The 19,837-nt window shown below is 28.5% G+C and overlaps 3 protein-coding genes and 1 pseudogene across 3 annotated transcripts; 3 read left to right on the top strand and 1 right to left on the bottom strand.

Annotated features, from left to right (window-relative positions):
• The first annotated feature begins 5,962 nt into the window (after positions 1 to 5,962).
• Positions 5,963 to 7,797, top strand: LOC111041401. The gene is made up of 4 exons (XM_022325668.1): positions 5,963 to 6,637; positions 7,222 to 7,290; positions 7,427 to 7,519; positions 7,626 to 7,797. The coding sequence occupies exons 1-4, from the start codon at positions 6,005 to 6,007 to the stop codon at positions 7,749 to 7,751; spliced, it is 921 nt and encodes a 306-aa protein (XP_022181360.1). The 5' UTR covers positions 5,963 to 6,004; the 3' UTR covers positions 7,752 to 7,797.
• Positions 7,798 to 10,645: 2,848 nt separating this feature from the next.
• LOC111041408 (serine/threonine-protein kinase fray2-like) lies at positions 10,646 to 14,602 on the top strand. Its single transcript, XM_022325675.1, has 2 exons — positions 10,646 to 11,159; positions 14,211 to 14,602. Exons 1-2 carry the CDS (start codon positions 10,646 to 10,648, stop codon positions 14,600 to 14,602), a joined length of 906 nt encoding a protein of 301 aa, XP_022181367.1.
• A 525-nt stretch (positions 14,603 to 15,127) lies between these two features.
• On the top strand, positions 15,128 to 16,337 carry LOC111041407. The gene is made up of 2 exons (XM_022325674.1): positions 15,128 to 15,676; positions 16,326 to 16,337. Exons 1-2 carry the CDS (start codon positions 15,128 to 15,130, stop codon positions 16,335 to 16,337), a joined length of 561 nt encoding a protein of 186 aa, XP_022181366.1.
• A 355-nt stretch (positions 16,338 to 16,692) lies between these two features.
• Positions 16,693 to 18,222, bottom strand: LOC111041406 (annotated as a pseudogene).
• Between the last annotated feature and the right edge of the window lie 1,615 nt (positions 18,223 to 19,837).

Raw genomic sequence — 19,837 nt, 5'->3', positions numbered from 1 at the left:
TTCCAAAGTTGGTTACATTCAATTTATAAGTTATAAACAGTTTTCGTTTAATAATATTAATTCATTTTTTATTTTTTATTTCACTGTTTGTATTACATTACATTTATAATTATCATTAAGTTGATTACATTTATGTTGTTAAACTTAATAAATGAGTTTCAAGTTTGCAATTGTTATTAATTGTAATATATTATATGCATATCAAGAAGGATATATGCATATCCGTAAGGATAATTCAAACTTATTTTATGCACTTGGTCAATTTTTGTTATACCTATCTAATTTAAATTTAAATTAATCACAAAAATAAATATACATTGTACAAGATTGTTATGTTGTGCAAGGTTTACAATTTTTGAAATTTTCAGACATCATTCTCAAAGTTAATATGGAAAATTCTGAAATATATATATACATACAATTGTATAGGTACTAATTAAATATGTACAAGTATTAACTATGGATAATTTTTGAATATTATACATTTATTCGGCAAATATATTCAATGAATATTCATTTATTGCATAATGAAACTTCTGAAAACATATACAATGGATGTTTATAGGTGGAACATTTATTTATTCTTTTAATCACCTTTGGTGATATATAGTATGAAATCGGATAATCCCAGAATATGCTGTCCATCCTACAACTATATTCTTGGAATATATCAAGAATAAATTATTGCTAACTGGGATACGAAAATAGTTTTGATAATCTTTTGGATCAGATAATTTTATTTCATTTAAAATATTTAAGTGAGTGTACTCTTTTCGTTTAGCAATCCATTCTTTTATCCATCGTTTACGTTTTATCTGCTTTTTTTTTGTTACAGAAAGGGCGATTATAATTGCAATGCACGCCTTTTTCTTATCCATTTTTGTAAATTTAAAAATATTTGTACTATTTAAACTAATTAATAATTTACAGTATCTATAGACAACAATCGATCTGAACTATTGTGAAAGTAAAAAATACTGAGTATTGAATGTAATTTGTAATGACCGTTTGAGGACTATACTGTCAGTTATGAAAATACTGTCAATATTTATATTGTCAGTAATATTGATCGTGTGAGGGCCGCTAAACGGCGCCAAGATACCTAACAGCTTACAATATATATATACACAACATATATAATATATTTCCTATGAAAATGTACTATATTTTATTTTATTTATAGTTTTATAGAATACTATAAAATAGTTAATAAGTAAACAAACAAAAAATGTTACGCAAAGAATATCTAAAATAATCTTCTAAATAACTTCATAAAAAAGGTAATATCAAAGTCCACGATTTTCAAAGGTTTTAAGATTCACTGTTCGCAATATGTTTGTTAAAATTACAAATTTGCAGCGGGTGGTCTTGAGGTATTTTAAGAAAGTGCAACTATTATGACTTGTGCTAATGCTACTGAGACCCATAAATCGTCATTATGCGGGCTCAGAATGAATAGGTTCTATGTCAATTTTTTTCAAAAATCGTTTTTATGTATACATTTGTTTAATTTTCAATTGTGTATTTTTTGATTAAAAAACGGTGTTTCTACATACAATACTTAGCGAGATACAGAAAATGGAAAGGTTTTATGTCATGAAAAATTACTGAATCGTGATTATAGTTGTAGTTCGATAGAACTTTTTAATTCTGATGAGCTTGCGTAACTGCGTAAGTATGAAAAGGTTCTATCATCATGTATTTAATGTTGGTTGGTAATAAAAGGTTTTATCAATAATACACGATGTCAATGATACGATAAAAACAAAAATTTCCATCATATCGTTCATTGTTTTCAGTAGGCTATTAAGGCACTGACATAATTGGTGCAAATAGGGGGGGGGGACTTAGCCCCATGTAATAATATATATTATAGTAATAAAAAAAAAATTCAACGGGCTTGAGCCTTCCCCACCAAACATTTTTCCTATTTGTGCCACTAACGCTGAGTATGAGTAAAATGGATTTAGGTGATACCTAGCTGGTATGTCATAACATATTATCACCACAATTTTGAGCACTTAGACTTATTATAATAGGATACCATCTATAAATTAAAATGTTTGAATGTTATTAATCTGCAATCTACGTAAAATAATTGAATAATGTAGGTATTAGGTACTATAGGTAAGTGAAAGCAATTTAATTAGTTATTCGCTCAAATTGTTAATAGCATGGTATTAGAATAATTAAATAATGTAAAAACAAATTTTATTATGAATATTTATGTTGCATGTGTTAGTCACACTGATGAGAAGTAAAAATATTGTATAGCACAACATAAAATCATATCATTTCGTTAGAAGAATGAAAAGGTTCTATATAGAGAACTTATTAATTCTTCTTATGCACTTTTTTCCAGTTTTTTTTTGTTTTTATAAAATGTTATTATTATGTTTTTTATGAATGTTTAGTTCTTAATACTCTCAATGTATCTAAAGCTAATTTTGTATTCATTTATTCATTAAAATAATAGTTATATTCATAAGATAACCTGAAAAAAAAGATATTGGCTGTAAAAGTTAAAAAATCGCTCTACTGAAAAATTAGATATTTTAACGTTTTCATCGCAAATTTATTACTCACAGGAAAATCATAAAAACCACGGTGTTTCAAGAACATCAAAAGTTTATCAGTAACATATACAGTTCAAAAAAATGTCTGGATGCCTAAATTATTTCGCAATAGGTTTGATGATTTAATAAAAAATGTAAAAAAAATGGATTGAGGATCATCATTAAACAGGTAAAGTGTTACTCCTACTATGGACATTGCAAACACTCGTCCATCCCCTTTAGTATTAAATTGAATTGATCCAGATTATCAAGTCATGTTTTTTTCACCACGCATTTCTGATAATATAATGAATGTAAATCTAATTAAGTATTAATAATAATACAAAATATTCAATTATAAAAATAATAAATAATCTATACATATAAAGAAAAGTTACTTTAGCCATAATCAACACAGAGCCGAACCTATCTGAGTTATCGAATTGAAATCTTAAGAATGGATTAATATTATAATTTCAAGTTTCACTAAGAAAAGATTTTTCAAAATTTGGTTTTTAAAGGATTGAAATCGGAAAATTGTTTACCAACAAATAATTGTATATCTATAAACATATTTTACAGCATGGCGGCCCATCGGATTTTCATAGCGACATACGACCATAACTTTTTGTCTATCTAATTATGTGTTTCAACGTCGCGTGGATATGAATTATTCCAAGAAGTAAAATTCTACAATCTATCTACAGTAGAACTCCGATTAGCCGAACACCAAAAATCCGGACGTCCACTTATTAACCGGACGAGAAAAAAAACGGCCCGTGCCGTTATTCATACACGTGTCTCATAATAGTTTTTACATTAGATAAAGAATAAGTGTATATTATTCTTAATAATATCCGTCATTCCGATGTAAGTACATTAAAAATTCTGAATCTTTGGATGCATTGAATTTGGTGTTTAAATGGTTTGAGAGGCAAGAAGAATCGAACACCAGTAATTGAGGCTTATTTTGTTTCGGATAAATATATAATACAATTATTTGTTCATGGAAACGAATTTTAAATTATACTACAAATATATGAATAATAGACATACAAATATACAATATATTTATACAATTATGTAACTGTTGATATATTATCATACATCAATCATCCGGATATTTGTTTAACCGGACCACCCTTGACATAAATTAATCCTGATAATCGGAGTTCTACTGCATATATCTATCTATGTACATAAAAATAAATCACAATTTCCCTTAGTCGAAGCATTACGCTTATCGCTTATCATTTAAAAGTTAAAACAGATAAATATATCTTCTATCTATGATATACAACTGCGGTCAATATATAATTTCTTAGTGCTCATTTCACAGTGAAATGAATCGGAAGTTAATGAACAATTTTACAGTGAGTTTTTTGATAATTGTTTGTTCTTCATGGTTAATTTAAGCACGCAATGTGCCATACAATATGTGTTAATGGCGTGTAACATAGGGTACAAGTGTTGCTCAGGCAACACCTTAAATATGGGTAGATGGGTATTGATAGAAGAAAAATAGGACATTTTATTGGTCGGTATAACAGCAGTGTAATGAGGAGTAGGTAGGTCATCTAAAATTATTTGAGCAACTCCTATTTTTTTTATGATACACGCCATTGATATGTGTATAAGTATACAATTTGCACTTTATTTTAATTAATAACTAATTTTCCGATTTTTTTTGGTATTTTTTTAATTTTTTGGTTGCCATTGGTTAATCGGGCAGATCAGGCTTAAGAATGCATCAATTTTAATTTTAGTACATTGCCTACCAAGGTGGCTGTCGGCTGAGTTATACTTATAGTTATAGCCGCTCATCGATATGTACACAATCTTACATTATCACAAGAGAGTCTCATATAGAGTTGGGATTTTTAAAGGGCAACGAAGTTCAAAGAATAAATTAGAAAAGATATAATTATGATATAGTAATTATAAAAGATCCTTATTGTTTCACACGACACTGTGGAAATTGATTTGTCTGCTGTCGTATAGCACCAGTTGCAACCGCTATATATTTTATGACGTGGAAATAGTGGCCGAAATGATAAGCTACAAACTAACATAACATTTTTATTAAGTTGTATGGAAAACACCAAATAGATCAATTATACAAAATGCATTATCGAAAAATAATAATAAGTACTTTTCTTATCGATATGCGATAAAAGTGTAAAAATAATAATTATAACTATACAATCATTTTTTAATGACAATATGTGTATAGAATCATTAGAATCATTTATAAATATTATAATTACTATTATGATTTTTTTTAAGGATTTTTCAAAATTAGACCTCTAAGGGGGTACAATTGGGGTTTTTAATATAGCTATATGATACACGGGCAACGATGTGACGGGACAGCTAGTTCAACAATAATAATAAAAAAAAATTTTTATTACCCAATGTCCGAACTTATGAATATCCGAACTAGATGCGGTCCCAATTAGTTAGGATAATCGAGGTTCTACTATAAATATTTGAGTAAATAACTTATATTACATAATATGTCAAACAAATTTCAAGATATTTGTACATATTATATATTTCCGTTAGTACAGGTTATAAATTATGACTCGTCTGATTTGACGACTGTGACAGTAAAATGATTATTGACTTACCTTTATAAATAACAATTCCATTTTAAATGTTTGTAATCGTATATTTTTGAATTATTTTAATCGTGTAAATATTATAATTTAATAACAATAATATTATAAATATTTGTTTTAAGTATCAAATAATACTATCAGTACATATTTAGTATCAAAAAAAAAAATACTTTTTTAAAATGACGAATGTTTATAAAAAAACGTTGAGGAATATTTTATACTTGTGCAAGTTTGTTGGCATCATTAAAATGTCTTATAATATATTAGAATCTAGTGGATTAATAATTCAAAGTACAGAAAAAATATATAAATCTCTAGAATTTACACGAATGATCATGTTAATAGTATTCACATACTCAGTACACACAAATTATTTATTTATTGAACAAATATATGTGTTCAAATTATGGTCCGTCATTATTGCAGGAAGAATATCGGAAACACGGGTGATACAGTAAGATAAATAATAATTTTAATTCAAAAGATTACAAAATTTAAAAATAATTTAGGGAACAAACATCAAACTTTCTACGTACTGAACTTTCTGAATAGTGGATAAACATTCAATGAAAGAGAGACTCTGGTGTTTAGATATTTCACTGTATTTACATTTTCCCCATATATTCAAACTCTCAAACACATACATTAGTAACTACATTTTCGGTATTATGATTTTTGGTTATTCTGATATGGAATAAAGATAGTATTTCAGAATGGGAGTACACACAAATTTTAAATTTTGATATTGACTGCACCATGCGGCCTCGCTGTGTAAGAACTGCAAATATATAATCATTTGGTTTTCTTATTTTGTTTTTTTGTAGGTTGATGAATGGCATCACCGAGTACGATCAAAAACTAAAATCACTTCCAAGATTTATGCTGATTCGCCAGCATTCACCAAAGAAATATGATTGGAATTCAATTTTAATTTTCTCAATAGTTTATTATATTACAACGGCATTTACTTGTGTTATATTATGGCCACCAAATACTATTAACTTCGTTGTTATAACCATGTATTTTTTTCGGATAGAATACGTCTTGGACGTTGCTGTATGTTTTTCGACATACTTTTTCCTAAAACAATTAGAGTATAGATTTCAGACGTTGAATGAGTCCTGGAAATATCTTCTTCCCGGATTTCTCCCTTTTCCTGAGGAATGGACACGTTCCATAACAGGAATGACACTGGATAAAATACGTTTGTTACACGCTGAACTATCGGACTTATTAAGATTATTCAGTATGGGTTTCGGACAAATACTATTAGGATTTTTTGTATTTAGTTATATCGATATGCTACTTCAATTTTATTATTTTATTAATTTCAATGACAAGAAAACAGAAAAATTCAGTTTTTTATATTTTCTAAGAAAGACAGTGCCTCACATTTTCAACCTAAAAAATGTCATATTGATTTTAACTATTATCATTGCTGCATCAAATGTTCATGAAAAGGTAACAACGATATAAATATATAATTATACACAACTACATAAGTATCTATAATCTTTTCCATTCGTTCCACCTCCGTTCCCTAAATTGTAAAATACTTAGTAAATTCTCTTTTTTGAAGTTAAATATTGAGAATTTTCTGCAATTTGAATCGTTTTAAGTCTTTCCAAAATACAAATTATAAAAGGTATATTTTTATATTTTAGTTGTTTTATTAGCAAGTGAGTCTTATTAATTACCTACCATAATCTTATCATATTTTTAAACATAGATTCATCACAGCAAAAATCCCTTCGAGTTTTTGAGGTATACATTCACAAGTCCATTTAAGTTTTAACACAAATGGTTTTTTTAATTAATAAAAAATATTTTACATCTATGTAATAGTTAAAAACTGTTGACATTTTTGACAATATCTATGTTGATTTAATATTGCCATTCAAAAGAAAAATTTTGTGAACATTGTTTTAAAAAATTGAAACATTGTTATTGGCCCATTGAACATTTAAAGAAACAAAATTTCCAACACAAAATGGATAATTTATACATGAATTTATGACATTGTATTTTTTATTTTATACCCACAGAAACGGAAGATGATTTCAAATTTACGATTAATAAGGATTTCAAATTTATCGGCAAACATAAAAATTCAAGTAAGTAATATAATTATAGTATTGAGAAAGTGTTAATAATCAGTGTAATAAAGATTATATGATTAGCTTTTTTATTTATATAAATACACAAGTAACAAAAGTTCTAATAGTCTATGATTCAATAATTCTATTTTAGGTTAAAATGTTTATGAATCAAATAACAGTTTTTGAATCTAGTGAAATCACTGCTTTTGGAATCTTCAGTATAAATTTGAATCTTGTAATATCAGTTAGTATATAATTTACAGCTTGTTTTCTTATTTGTAGTTTTCTTTTTTTATGTATTTAAGCATATTGAACAATGATATAACAATGAAGTATATTTTTGTTTCCAGATACTAATATTACTTATCACTGGTATAGTAACATTAATACAAATGAAGAATCATCCAATGATATTGCAATCAAATCAAAATGTACAGAAGTTTTTGTTAGGTATTTATAATTTAACAATTAATTGAAAATGTAATAAATTGTAGGTAAGAGCCATACTTTACAAACTATGATGAGCAGCAGTCAATTATTTAAAAATAAACGTTTGAGTTTTTTTGAAGTGAGATATTATATATCATTCAACTTAACCTAACATTTTATTAAATTATAAATTCGTTCATTACTATTTTTTCATTACTAGCTATGTCGTTCTTTTTCAGATTTTCTAGTAAATAATTTAATCTATTTAATCATGTTTTGTTTGATTTATATTATATTTTGATTAAAATTTAGAATTTAGTTTATATTTTATTTTAAAATATATTTATAAACGAAATTTACCTCAATGGTGTTACCTATTGTGACTTCAATAAGTTATTAAGACCAGCTTATAAACTCATACAGTAACATTGATTGATTTAAAAATTGTTTTTAAGTCAATCAATGTTTATTGATCTATTTCCTTTAAGCTGTCTATGAAATAGTTATAACTATGATGCCCTCCTATTTACTACGGCAGTAACTACAAAAATTCAAAAATTAGAGTTTTTTAATTATATTGTTAATGAGATTATTTTGAGAATAATTTTACGAATATTAAAAACAGAAAAAAACGATATTTGATAGCTTTATATAAATCTTTAATATTTCGTTATTACATCAAATACTAGTGCTCAAAACCGTAAAATTCCTACATCAAAATTCAGAAGTTTGTAGTTAGGTACTGCATTTACCGTAATCATAAAAACAACATTTTCTTCTTTTCTTCTTTTCTTCTATCAGAAGTTAGGTATCGTATTGTATCATATTAAATTTAAAAGTAAAATTTCAGTAGCCCAATGAATACGTTTTATATTAGGTAAAATTACGCATCACATGATCGATGAGCCTCGTTACAGCTGAAAAATAATTGAGCCAAATTGGCACAGCCGTTTTCACTGATGAATTACCATATATTTTTTTGGTCTTTATTCACCCAAGTCAGAGGGTTTCGATACTGGTGGACCTTTTTCCCCACATAATTCACGTTGGTATTAATTAGGTACCGAATTTACTTATTTTACATAAATTACATATGTAAATTTACTTATGTTTAAAATAAAAATGTATTAATATTTACGACTAAGTGTTTAGTGACAATGCACTACCGAGCACTTATTAGTTATTATCATTATTGTTATTGTTATAATTGTTTTTTCATTGTAGTGAGTTCTACTCACAGACGCGACGTGACAACATTGTGTCCGCCGATCTATTACGTCTCACGTTTTGTATTGGTCTTATTGTTTTGTTAACTGTTGTTTTTTGTTTAAATATCTTGTAACATATACTTGATGTTGTTTGTCACCATTTAAAATACATTTAAATTAAATTGATTATTATATATAATATTGTTTTTTTGAATTTATATAATAATATATTTTTTTTTTTTATAACATCAACTGCGTGGTTATTAGCCAGGGGGGTTTTGGGACTGTTTGGGTTTTTACTGTAGGGTTCGGAACACGTGTGTATATAAAAATATTATACTTTAAATATTTGAAGTTGGGAAACTGAGTCCGAAACACCTTTTTTGTCGTTGACCGAGTCCCGGGCTTGAAAATGTTTATGGTTAGCTGGGTCCCTAATATTATTATAACTCACAATGTTATATTAATTTCTATAAACAATTATTATAACTAAGTACATAATATATATCGGTATAATGATAAATAATATTTATTTTATTACTATTTGTTATTATGAACCGGTTAAAATGTATATGAAATCCTTTTAACAAATTCAAGTCATGAAATATTTTATTTTTCATATTTCAAAATTTCTTGTCTTAAAAAATACTTAGGTGGTGCCTCAAGGTTAGATGCATAATATCAGTCTCATGTATTATGTATTATATTATTCAGTGGTTTTTTTGTATTCTTGGACGCTCCTATCCCTATTATATTTTATAATTATTTTAAGTTGCACATTAATCATAATGTAGTGTAAAGCGTAAGTACGTATATATTACTTTGTAAAGTCATATATTATACAGTATTAAAATCATAGTTCAAAAGCAAACATTTATTGGAGTACTTCGATGGATAAGATATTTTGGCATAAAAAAATAAAATTTTGGACAGTTAGGTTATGACTTATATCGATTTTATGTGTTTATGAGGTTTTCGTAGTTAAGAGAATACAGAAAAAAATGTTACAACTTAATTTCACCGGGACTGAGGACGTTAGAAAATTTTTTAAACAATATAATAAGATTAGCGACATTAATGAATGGAATGAAAACGACAAACTAAAATACTTTTCAATTTTTGTAAAAGGCACAGCCAGTACCTTTTTAGAAAATCTTGAAGACCAAAAAGGAAATTGGTCATGGAAAGAATTAGAAGATATTTTTTTAAATGAATTTCAACCCATAGGACATGACACTATATTGCAAATCAAACTAGAAAAATGTTTGCAAGGGGAAAATGAATCTACCACAAGTTTCTTAGCTGAAATAGAAAGTTTATGTAGGCAGGTAAATAAGCACATGAGTGAAAAAGATATTTGTGGATATATTTTAAAAGGTTTAAAGAATAACATTTTAAAATCAATTTCGATGCAAGACAATAATAGCTTAAAAAATTTAAAAGAAAATTAAAAAAAATTTGAACTGATGCAGTTTAAGATAAAAAATAAAAAAGATGATATGAGTGAATATACAGAAATTCTAAATGAACAAGTATTACAATTAAACCTAAAAACAAAAGATATAGAAATAGAGAATTGAGAAGGCAAATAAAGGACAGTTTTTCTAGAGATCGAGAGAATAAAATAAATATAAACAAATTAAGTGACGAAATACAAAAAATGAACTTATTAAGAAAAAGATCGGTATATTTTGATGACAACAATAAACAAAAAAATAATAATCGCGATTATAATGAAAACAGCTAGAGGACGAAGTTACAATAGGAAAAGAGACTTCGACAATGATAAACGCGAGTACCGAAATAACAGTCCATACCCATATAGGAGAAATGATAGCGAAGAGAGGAATTACAATAAAAGAGATAATATTCCTTACCCCTCTAGGTTGTATAATCGATATTCTAGAGATAATAGCAAAGACAGCAATTACAATAGAGACAGATCATACTCAAGAGAAAGAAAAAACAATTATGATAGTTCTAGGGAAAGTAGTATAGACAGAAGTTATGACAGAGATTTTATAACGTATAAACATAGAGACGATAAAGACAGAGAAACAAGAGGAAATTATAAACAGTGTAGTAAAAACAAAGACGGAGAAAAACGATACACAAAAAACCGTCAATACAGCAGAGAGAATAGTCGAGAAAGAGTACCAGGAAAATATAGAGAAGACCGCTATGCGAAAGAATCCGAGAGAGTTACTAGCTATAGGTGTAACGAGCGAGGACACTACGCAGATAATTGTAAAATGCCAAAAAACGATTAGGGTCCGAGTTAGAAAAAAAATCGGATCAGCTAACTCGGATAAACACTTATGAACTAAATAATATAACTTATAATGAAATAAAGGGAATAGAGAAAAATAATTATATACGTTGTAACGAGACAAAATTAATACAATTTTTGGTATCGGTAGCGCGCTCTGGAGGAGTAGACATGCGCAATAAGACCATGTGCCTGTATGGGCACCGCCTACGGTAACGACCGTTTCCATAGAGTGCGTGCCGGAGCTCGCACTCTACGGTCGCCGCACAAAGGGCAAGTTTTATAGCAAAAGTCAAACTTAATTCATTATATTTACTTAGTCAGTCACATTAATGATTATTCAGCTTTCGAACGCGGGCAGCCGCCCGTAACCTAGCGATGAGGCAAGTAAAGCAAATATCTGTTTCGTACGTGGACACGGAACATCATTCTACATCGGTTATCCTTAAAACAACACGCAGATATACAGGCCAGTAATACCACAGAAGGCAAGTTTTTTCTCATCAACCTCGTACAATACCGCTCTCTATTGTAAAGTGTTAACTTAAATCGTTGCTCCGTCCGTTCTACCCTCCTCTTATCCAGTGTGCATAGTAATACGTTTTGGCGTATTGACAAGCTGTGCACATCTGGGTAATAGGAGTGGTCCGCTGTCGTCCGCCGTAGGAGAGTTGTGGTGCCTAGTAATACGTCTTGGCGTATTGACAAGCTAGGTACCACACTTCTCGGGATTGGCGATCCCCGTTGACGCTGCACGGACATCGCAGTACCGTTGCCGCCGCCCGTCGACCGCCGCCGCGACGCAGAGCTGTTACCATCCGTCGCCACCGTACGAAGTTCGCGCTACGGTTGCCGACGCACGGTGCACGACGCCACGACCGATCAACATCGTAAACTCTCGCGCCGATGTTACCGCCGCAAGTTAAATTAGACCGTTATACGATATATGGTCACCGTCAAAGCTGTTCACTAGGAGTGATTGAATAAGAGCCAGGATCAGGTCAATCGTACGAGGACGAGCCAGAGCTGCCGCCCAACATTGCCACCCAGGAGTCCATTGTCGCATTTCAATCCACTCAACTATCCAGTGACGGCAATAACGTGAGTCCTATATATTTCATAAATGTCTGTAGCTCGAAGAGCACTTGTCGATATAAAAGAAAATATTGTAAAACATTATTAAATCAAAAATATCTGTAGCTCGAAGAGCATATGCGAATGATAAAAGAAAATATTGTAAACTTATTAAAATTCATGTTACGTGAGAATAAAAACACATAATTATTTATTCATCAAAATCAAAGTGTACTGTATTCTTACAACGTTTTATTAAAAATTGGTACGACCAAAAATTAAATAAAACTATTGTTAATCAAAACCTAGATATAAGCAAAACAGAAATTGAAGACATGTATTTAAAAAATAACCCAGAACCAGAGTCAGAATTTCAAAACTTTTTATTCAGCAAATAATGCGAATGCTACTCGAACGTGTGACTATTTAGAGGTAACTGGAGATATTTTTTCACTAGACAAAACTTGGGCAATGAGCCACTGCGTCAGCAAATGTCTCACGATGTCCCGAGGAATAGCGTTAAAATTTAAAAACAAATTTAATAATATAAAACAATTAACTAATAAAAATAAAAATAAAAATACTAACGAAATAGCTTACCTAAAATCAGACGATCAATGGTTATTATATCTGATTACAAAAGACAATTATAATGACAAACCTAAGTATTCTAATATTTTCAAAACTCTATAAAACACAAAACAATTTTGCATAGGAAATAAAATAAAAAAATTAGCATTGCCTAAAATATGTTCAGGCTTAGACAACAAAAAATGGGACATCACTTCTAATATGATAAAATTTATATTTCAAAATATCTCTATAAAAATTAAAATACTATCATTACCCGAAGGAAGGTAAGACAACCTTTTACACAACTATGAAAATTTATATCCTATCAATGACAACAAAAATGACAGTTCAGCAATTAAAACAAATAAAATTAAAGACATATATCTAAACAGCTCTAATAACTCTATCAACAATGAATCAAAAAATATTAGTAAATATGTCTGCACCTATGTAGACAAACATTACAATACAAGAGTACTATCAATAATAGTAGAACATGATGGCATTGAAAAATATGCAATAATTGACACAGGATCTAATATTTCTTGCATAGATATGTCTTTAATTAATAATACGGATCTCGTTAAAAAAGAGGAAGATATTGTTATAACAGGAGCAGATAATACCAAATTAGAACAATTAGGCAAAATAAAACTAGTGGTAAAAATAAATGGGAACACGTACTCTATTAATGCGTACGTAATCAAAGGATTGAACTGCAAAATACTACTGGGAAACGATTTAAACATAAAAAATAACTGAATCATCAATTTTAAAGGTAACAATTTAGAATTAAATAACGATGTCTTAATACCTATGGATGAACTATGGTACAATTATAACACACGAAGCAATAACAATGATATAGAAACAAAACATAATATAACATTATAACAAGCATAAACTACGTCAAACAAAAATATATGGGAAAAATTGTATCAAATTACAACATAAATATTCAACCAAAAAATAAAATAAATATTAAAAACTTCAACATAAACACAAATATAATAGACACTAGTTACGTAATAGAACCAATTGAACGATTAACCAAAAATAAGCTTCTAACATTAGAATCATCCTTTGTTAGTAATGAAGACGGTATAACTCTTTACAATTTTTCAAATCTTTACAGTAACATTCTCTCAGGAATGACAATAGCAAATATCGTAAAAACAAATACGCCAAAAATAAAAAAGAATTAGCAGAAAAAAATATAAAAACAATATATACCACTAAGCAAAAACATTATGATAACGAAAATATTAATGAAGTCACCGATAAACAAGGAAACTTAATAAAAATTTCTCAAGAATTAAATCACAAACAACGCAAAGAAGCCCTAAAACTAATTAATAACTATAAACACTTATTCACTTCAGACCCACTAGATATAAATTATGCTAACATAGAACCATGCGAAATTAATTTAAAATCAGATAAACCTATATTTCAACTACCATTTAGAGTTTCTCCGTCACAAAGAGAAAAATTAAAAATATTAATTGACCAAATGATAGACGCGGACATTATTGAACCGAGTAGAAGTAGTTACGCTGCACCTGTTTTCTTAATTCCGAAAAAGGAAAAGGAGGAATACCGATTCTTGGTATACTACAGACAATTGAACAACGAGGCTGTAGCTGACAAACACCCAATACCACGATCACAGGACCTTTTTAGAAGTTTAGAAGGAGCCAAATACTACTCTTCTATCGACATGGCTCAAGGTTATTTTCAAATACCTACCAATAAAAGAAGAGGACCAAGATAAGACAGGATTTATTACAGATTTTGGACTATTGAACTATTGGACTAATTTTAAAAGGATACCACAATTAATTCCGACAATATAAAACCTGAGACATTAAAAACATTACAGTAAATATTTTAAAAAATCAAGAAAATATTTAATAAAGCAGGACCTACTATATTTTAAAAATTGGTCAACTCACGGATTAAATAACCTGTTAGTAATACCCAAAAACTTGACTAACATAATTATTAAATCTTACCACGAATCAGTTTTTAGTGGCCACTTCGGAATTACAAAAACCTTAGCTAAATTAAAACAAAAATATTATTGGCCCACAATAATAAAAGACACCACAAATTTTATAAAAACATGCATTTCTTGTCAAATGATTAAAAATCCAATAGGCAAAAATCACGGTTTACTACAACCAATACCTTTACTTTCAGGGAAGCTAATGCAAAGACTAACATTCGATTATTTAGGAACGTTACATACTTCTAGGGGGAAAAATACCTCATTGTTGCTACCTGTAATGTTACAAAAATGGCTTTCGCAAAGGCAGTTACAAATGCAAACGGAGCAGCAACAATAAGTTTTATAATGGACTTAATAACACCTTACGGGGTACCTAAATATTGTTGTGATAGGGGCACCCATTTCAAAAATAAAGAGGTAGACTATGCCTGTAAAAAATTAGGTATTTCTCAAATTTTCTCTAGTGCGTATCATCCACAGACACAAGGTATGACCGAACTTATGAATAAAATCATCTGTAATAGTTTATCACATTATGTAAATGAAAATCAAAAAGACTGGTCATTATATTATAAAATGATCATTTTTGCTTATAATACTAGCCCAAGTTTGAGATTAAAAGTAAGCCCATTTTATTTACTCCACGATATAGAAGCAAGCCAACCTATATATAATAAATTAACTACAGAAGACGAGTTGTTTGACTTTACTAAAGCACTAAAGCAACTTCAAAAAATTAGAGACACTATTCCCAAAATTGTTGAAAAAGAACAAGCTGTTCAGAAAAAACAATATGACATAAGTCACAAAAATATAAATTTCAAACTGGGACAAAAAGTATTAAGAGGGCGCCACACCCGCATGCGTTGTCTCCGTCTTACAAACGAGTAACATACCAAATTTACGCTCAGCAGTTCAAGTTTTATGCCGTTAGCATAAAAATTAGAGTGAATTAACCTATTATGAAACTTGATGGTAAGAACTTTATCCGTGTTTTGTTGGAAGCTTTTTTTACGATACTTCAGTTTTTAAGCGAGGTATGCTTGTATAATAAATGTAAATTAAAAATGCTCATAACTCACTTAAAAACTGAATTATTGTAAAAAAACTTCCAACAAAACACAGATAAAGTTCTCACCATCAAGTTTCATAATAGGTTAATTCACTCTAATTTTTATGCTAACGGCATATAACTTGAACTGCTGAGCGTAAATTTGGTATGTTACTCGTTTGTAAGACGGAGACAACGCATGCGGGTGTGGCGCCCTCTTAATAAAATTTGATTTCAACGAAAAATATAAATCAAAGAAATTAACTAATAAATATGGGTACAACACGATTGCGAAAGTTTTACCTTTTTTATAACACGATTGCGAACGAATGACGCTTATCAGAGAATTTGTTTTTTTAGTCGAAAAACGAACGATTTCGAACGTTTTTATATACTACGTTGCCAAGTTTATATTTCTGAATATGTTTTGTTCAGGAGTTCAATTAAAACATTTTTTTTTTTAAATATAAACTATTGTTATTAATAATACAATTAAGACGACAACTCTTCGTTACAAACTAAAATAAAATTATACAAAATAATAAGTAATGTTTAAAATGTTGATTAATTAAAACTGTTTTCATTGTATAAATATTAATAATACTGATAATATCTGAGTTCTGAATGAAAAAATAATATTATACATAATAATACACTCAAAATAATAGTTTTTAAAAAAAATTTTCTACATTTTTACTTTTTTTAAAAATTTTTCCCTGGTAGGAATTTCCAGTTTTTCTTAAATATAAAATTAGATCTTTGTGTACTTTATAATCATTATAATTTTGTAAAGTTGATTCAATTAAAAGTTTATCTTTATAGGCTTATGTACATTGTTTTTAATAGAATTAATTATTGCCAAAGTTTGAGCTTGTGTTTCTTTTAAAACTGATATAACTACGTGTGTTGGAGGATGGGGGCTATAAAACTGACCATTGTACGTCCTGTGAAAGCTCTCTGGGCAATTAGTAGTTCTAAAAAATAATTATAAAAACTTAGAGATTTTATATTAACTGGTAAAATTAAAGTAGGAAGGAACAAGAATTTAATTTAAAATTTTTTTAAATCATACCTTGGATTTACTGAGGGTTCTTGTGCCCAAAGATATGGGGGGAAATAATGAATCAGGTGCAATATATGTTGATACTAAATAGTCTGTAAAAACATGACCTTCTTCTAGGCTGGGGCATTCGGCTATTAATGCTTAAAATGCATCTTCAATTTCGTCACTGGGTAAAAACGGTAAGCCAAAAAATAATTTTATTCATTGACCTAATTCATTGTTGTTATCTTTGTATGCGTTTCTCAAATTTGAATCTCCATTAATCTGTAGATATTTAATTACAAATAATACTGCACGACTATCAGACTATACGAATTGAGCAGGTTTTCCATCAAATTAATAAAGATATAATATTATAGATATTCTACATCGTACCTATCTATCTTATCACCCGGCGTAATAGCAGAAAATACTTATATTACTATATGATTATTTTTTAAATTATTATTTACAAATTTGTTATTGGTACCAAATCTGACAACACCGCATGATTAAAAAAAAAAATAAAATAAAATAAAAACGTTCGCAATCGTGTTACCGGAAAAGGTCAGTTCGCAATCGTTCCATTCGCAATCGTATATTAACCCTAAATATAGAGGCCCTTTTACTATTATTGAAAAAATATCTGACGTAATTTACAAAGTGGATTTAATCTTAAAAGGAAAAAAAACCATAGATATCATACATGTACAAAGAATAAAACCTTTTTATGAAACAGCAGTATCAAGCACAGGGGAAAATAATATACCTTAATCAAACCTAACACTAGGCAAGTTAATATTTAAAAAAAAAAAGTTAATTTTACACAGCATTAGCTAACCTTTATTTTGGTATTTTTTTAACAAACTAAAAACTAAATTGTTGACAATAGTGTTCATAAAATTAAAACCTCATACTGCATTTTAATATAGTATTTCATTGAAGTAAACTTTAGTTATAAGTACTGTAAGCAACTAGTATATTAAGTTAGGTACAAAAAATAATTAATACCTAAAAATAATACTTATATTATAACAATATTATCTGATGTACTCGGGTACCTACATGTATAATGCATATGGGTGACAATTTAACGTACAGAGCAATAGAAAATTATTTTATAATTATGTTTAATTCAGTCTTTGGTTATAGATGTTTTTTAAAATCCTCACAGTCGTGGCGGTACTCATCAGTCATCAATGCTAACGCAGAAGAAGATATAGCTGTAATTGTATCTCCCGGAGCCTTTTTTTGACGAGGTACCAGAGACCATATAACATGGTTAACCATGCTTACCATAATAATAGGGTTCATAGGATATAAAATATACCCAGCTATTATCAAAATAGATATGTTAACCGTGCCCCCTCCTATTCTACAAAGAAAATTATATGAAGTTAAATAAACAAATAATTAATTCAATGCTTACACACTAACAAAACAAAATTGGTTGTATAAAAATCACTATGTAAGACCAACTATAAAATATGTTCGAACATGATAATATTACAATAAATGAATAAAATATAAACAATATACAATCTCTAATACTGGCTCTAAAAAAAAAAATAATCCATTTCGCACAACTAAAATCATTATAAATTAATCCAAGAAGCTACTGATGTGGTTACACTTATAAAATCAATTTCACAAAAATTTAAACAGTGAGATGTTAAAAAAAAAAAAATGTATCATAATAATATAATACCTAACTAATATTGTTTTATTTAAAAAAAAAAAAAAAACGTAAAACCAATTTAACAGGAAATCGGTATCAAAACAAAGTAATATACGACGGTCAACTAACACTTCACCAAGACCATTAAATATTAACATTCGCAGCCACAAGAGGATTCAATCAATACAACGAAGGAGATGAATGAATTAGTAAACTCAGCAATTACCTCCACACTCTAGTAACTTTTTTTTACTCCATCTAGTATAGTATATAACAATATTTAATATAATATATTATACGGTTTCTTTCATTATTCAACGTTTTTAATCAGTGGTTTATTATTACTATTATTAGAATTATTTAATAAGATTGTAAGTTTTTACATTTGTATAAGTGTTTTAACCGTAAGGTGTTATTATTATTATTTTTGTATATACAATGTAATTACTAGTTTCTATAGTAGGTAAATAGTTTTGTTTGTTGAATAATGTCTTCTTCCATTTTCAATTTTGAGCTAAGCGATTAATATTAGAATGATGTTCGTTATATTTATGTGTATTTTTTTTTTGTTCATCACCTTTTGGGACACAAAAAATTCTTTTAACATAGGTAGTAATTATAAAATAAGAACTACTATATTAGTTATTTTATTGTAAATAAAAAATATTATTCATGGCAATTATAACTAGTATAGGTACTATATTATTATATTTTATAGTTTTATAATTTATACACATAATGACATCACTCAAAATTTGCTTTTTAAATAAATTAAACCAAATGCATAACTGATGATGGGCAATAGTAAAATCAATTACAATAATATCATAAATAGGGACATGAGCTTTTAAAGTTAATTATAGCATTTTATATACACAATCACATTTTCGAAGATATAATATAAAAATGTCCCCGTGGCTGATCCGTAATACACAATATAACATAACCGTATGTACGAGTACCCAATGACCTGCACTAGTTAATTACTTTAACCTAACATTTTAACCATTTTGTCAACCGTGACAGAATAATTATTATTGACTCTTGAGTGTTAGAAATCTAAAGTCACATATCTTGGTACTAAAAATGTTGTCTGAAAGGGGTTCAAATAAGTTAACACGAACATAATATGTGAGTGCATTGATCTCCATGACTCCATGACATAACATCAAAGAATATTTTAAACTGCCATAAGATCTATGTAACTCTAAATTTTTTTGCATATTA

The sequence above is a fragment of the Myzus persicae genome, unplaced genomic scaffold, assembly GCF_001856785.1.
Source record: "Myzus persicae strain clone G006 unplaced genomic scaffold, MPER_G0061.0, whole genome shotgun sequence".
Classification (NCBI taxonomy): domain Eukaryota; kingdom Metazoa; phylum Arthropoda; class Insecta; order Hemiptera; family Aphididae; genus Myzus; species Myzus persicae.
Note: the sequence above shows the minus strand (reverse complement) of the source record. Positions and strands in the feature narration are given on the sequence as shown.

What these genes read in the sequence shown, in the direction of transcription:
- LOC111041407 (XM_022325674.1), top strand. Translation starts at nt 15,128, where the DNA reads ATGGCTTTCGCAAAGGCAGTTACAAATGCAAACGGAGCAGCAACAATA.
- LOC111041401 (XM_022325668.1), top strand. Translation starts at nt 6,005, where the DNA reads ATGAATGGCATCACCGAGTACGATCAAAAACTAAAATCACTTCCAAGA. An exon ending in CGGCAAACATAAAAATTCAA is followed by an intron (nt 7,291 to 7,426) that starts GTAAGTAATATA and finishes ATTCTATTTTAG; the next exon opens with GTTAAAATGTTTATGAATCA. An exon ending in ATTTGAATCTTGTAATATCA is followed by an intron (nt 7,520 to 7,625) that starts GTTAGTATATAA and finishes TTTTGTTTCCAG; the next exon opens with ATACTAATATTACTTATCAC.
- LOC111041408 (XM_022325675.1), top strand. Translation starts at nt 10,646, where the DNA reads ATGAAAACAGCTAGAGGACGAAGTTACAATAGGAAAAGAGACTTCGAC. An exon ending in AGGACACTACGCAGATAATT is followed by an intron (nt 11,160 to 14,210) that starts GTAAAATGCCAA and finishes TATTCACTTCAG; the next exon opens with ACCCACTAGATATAAATTAT.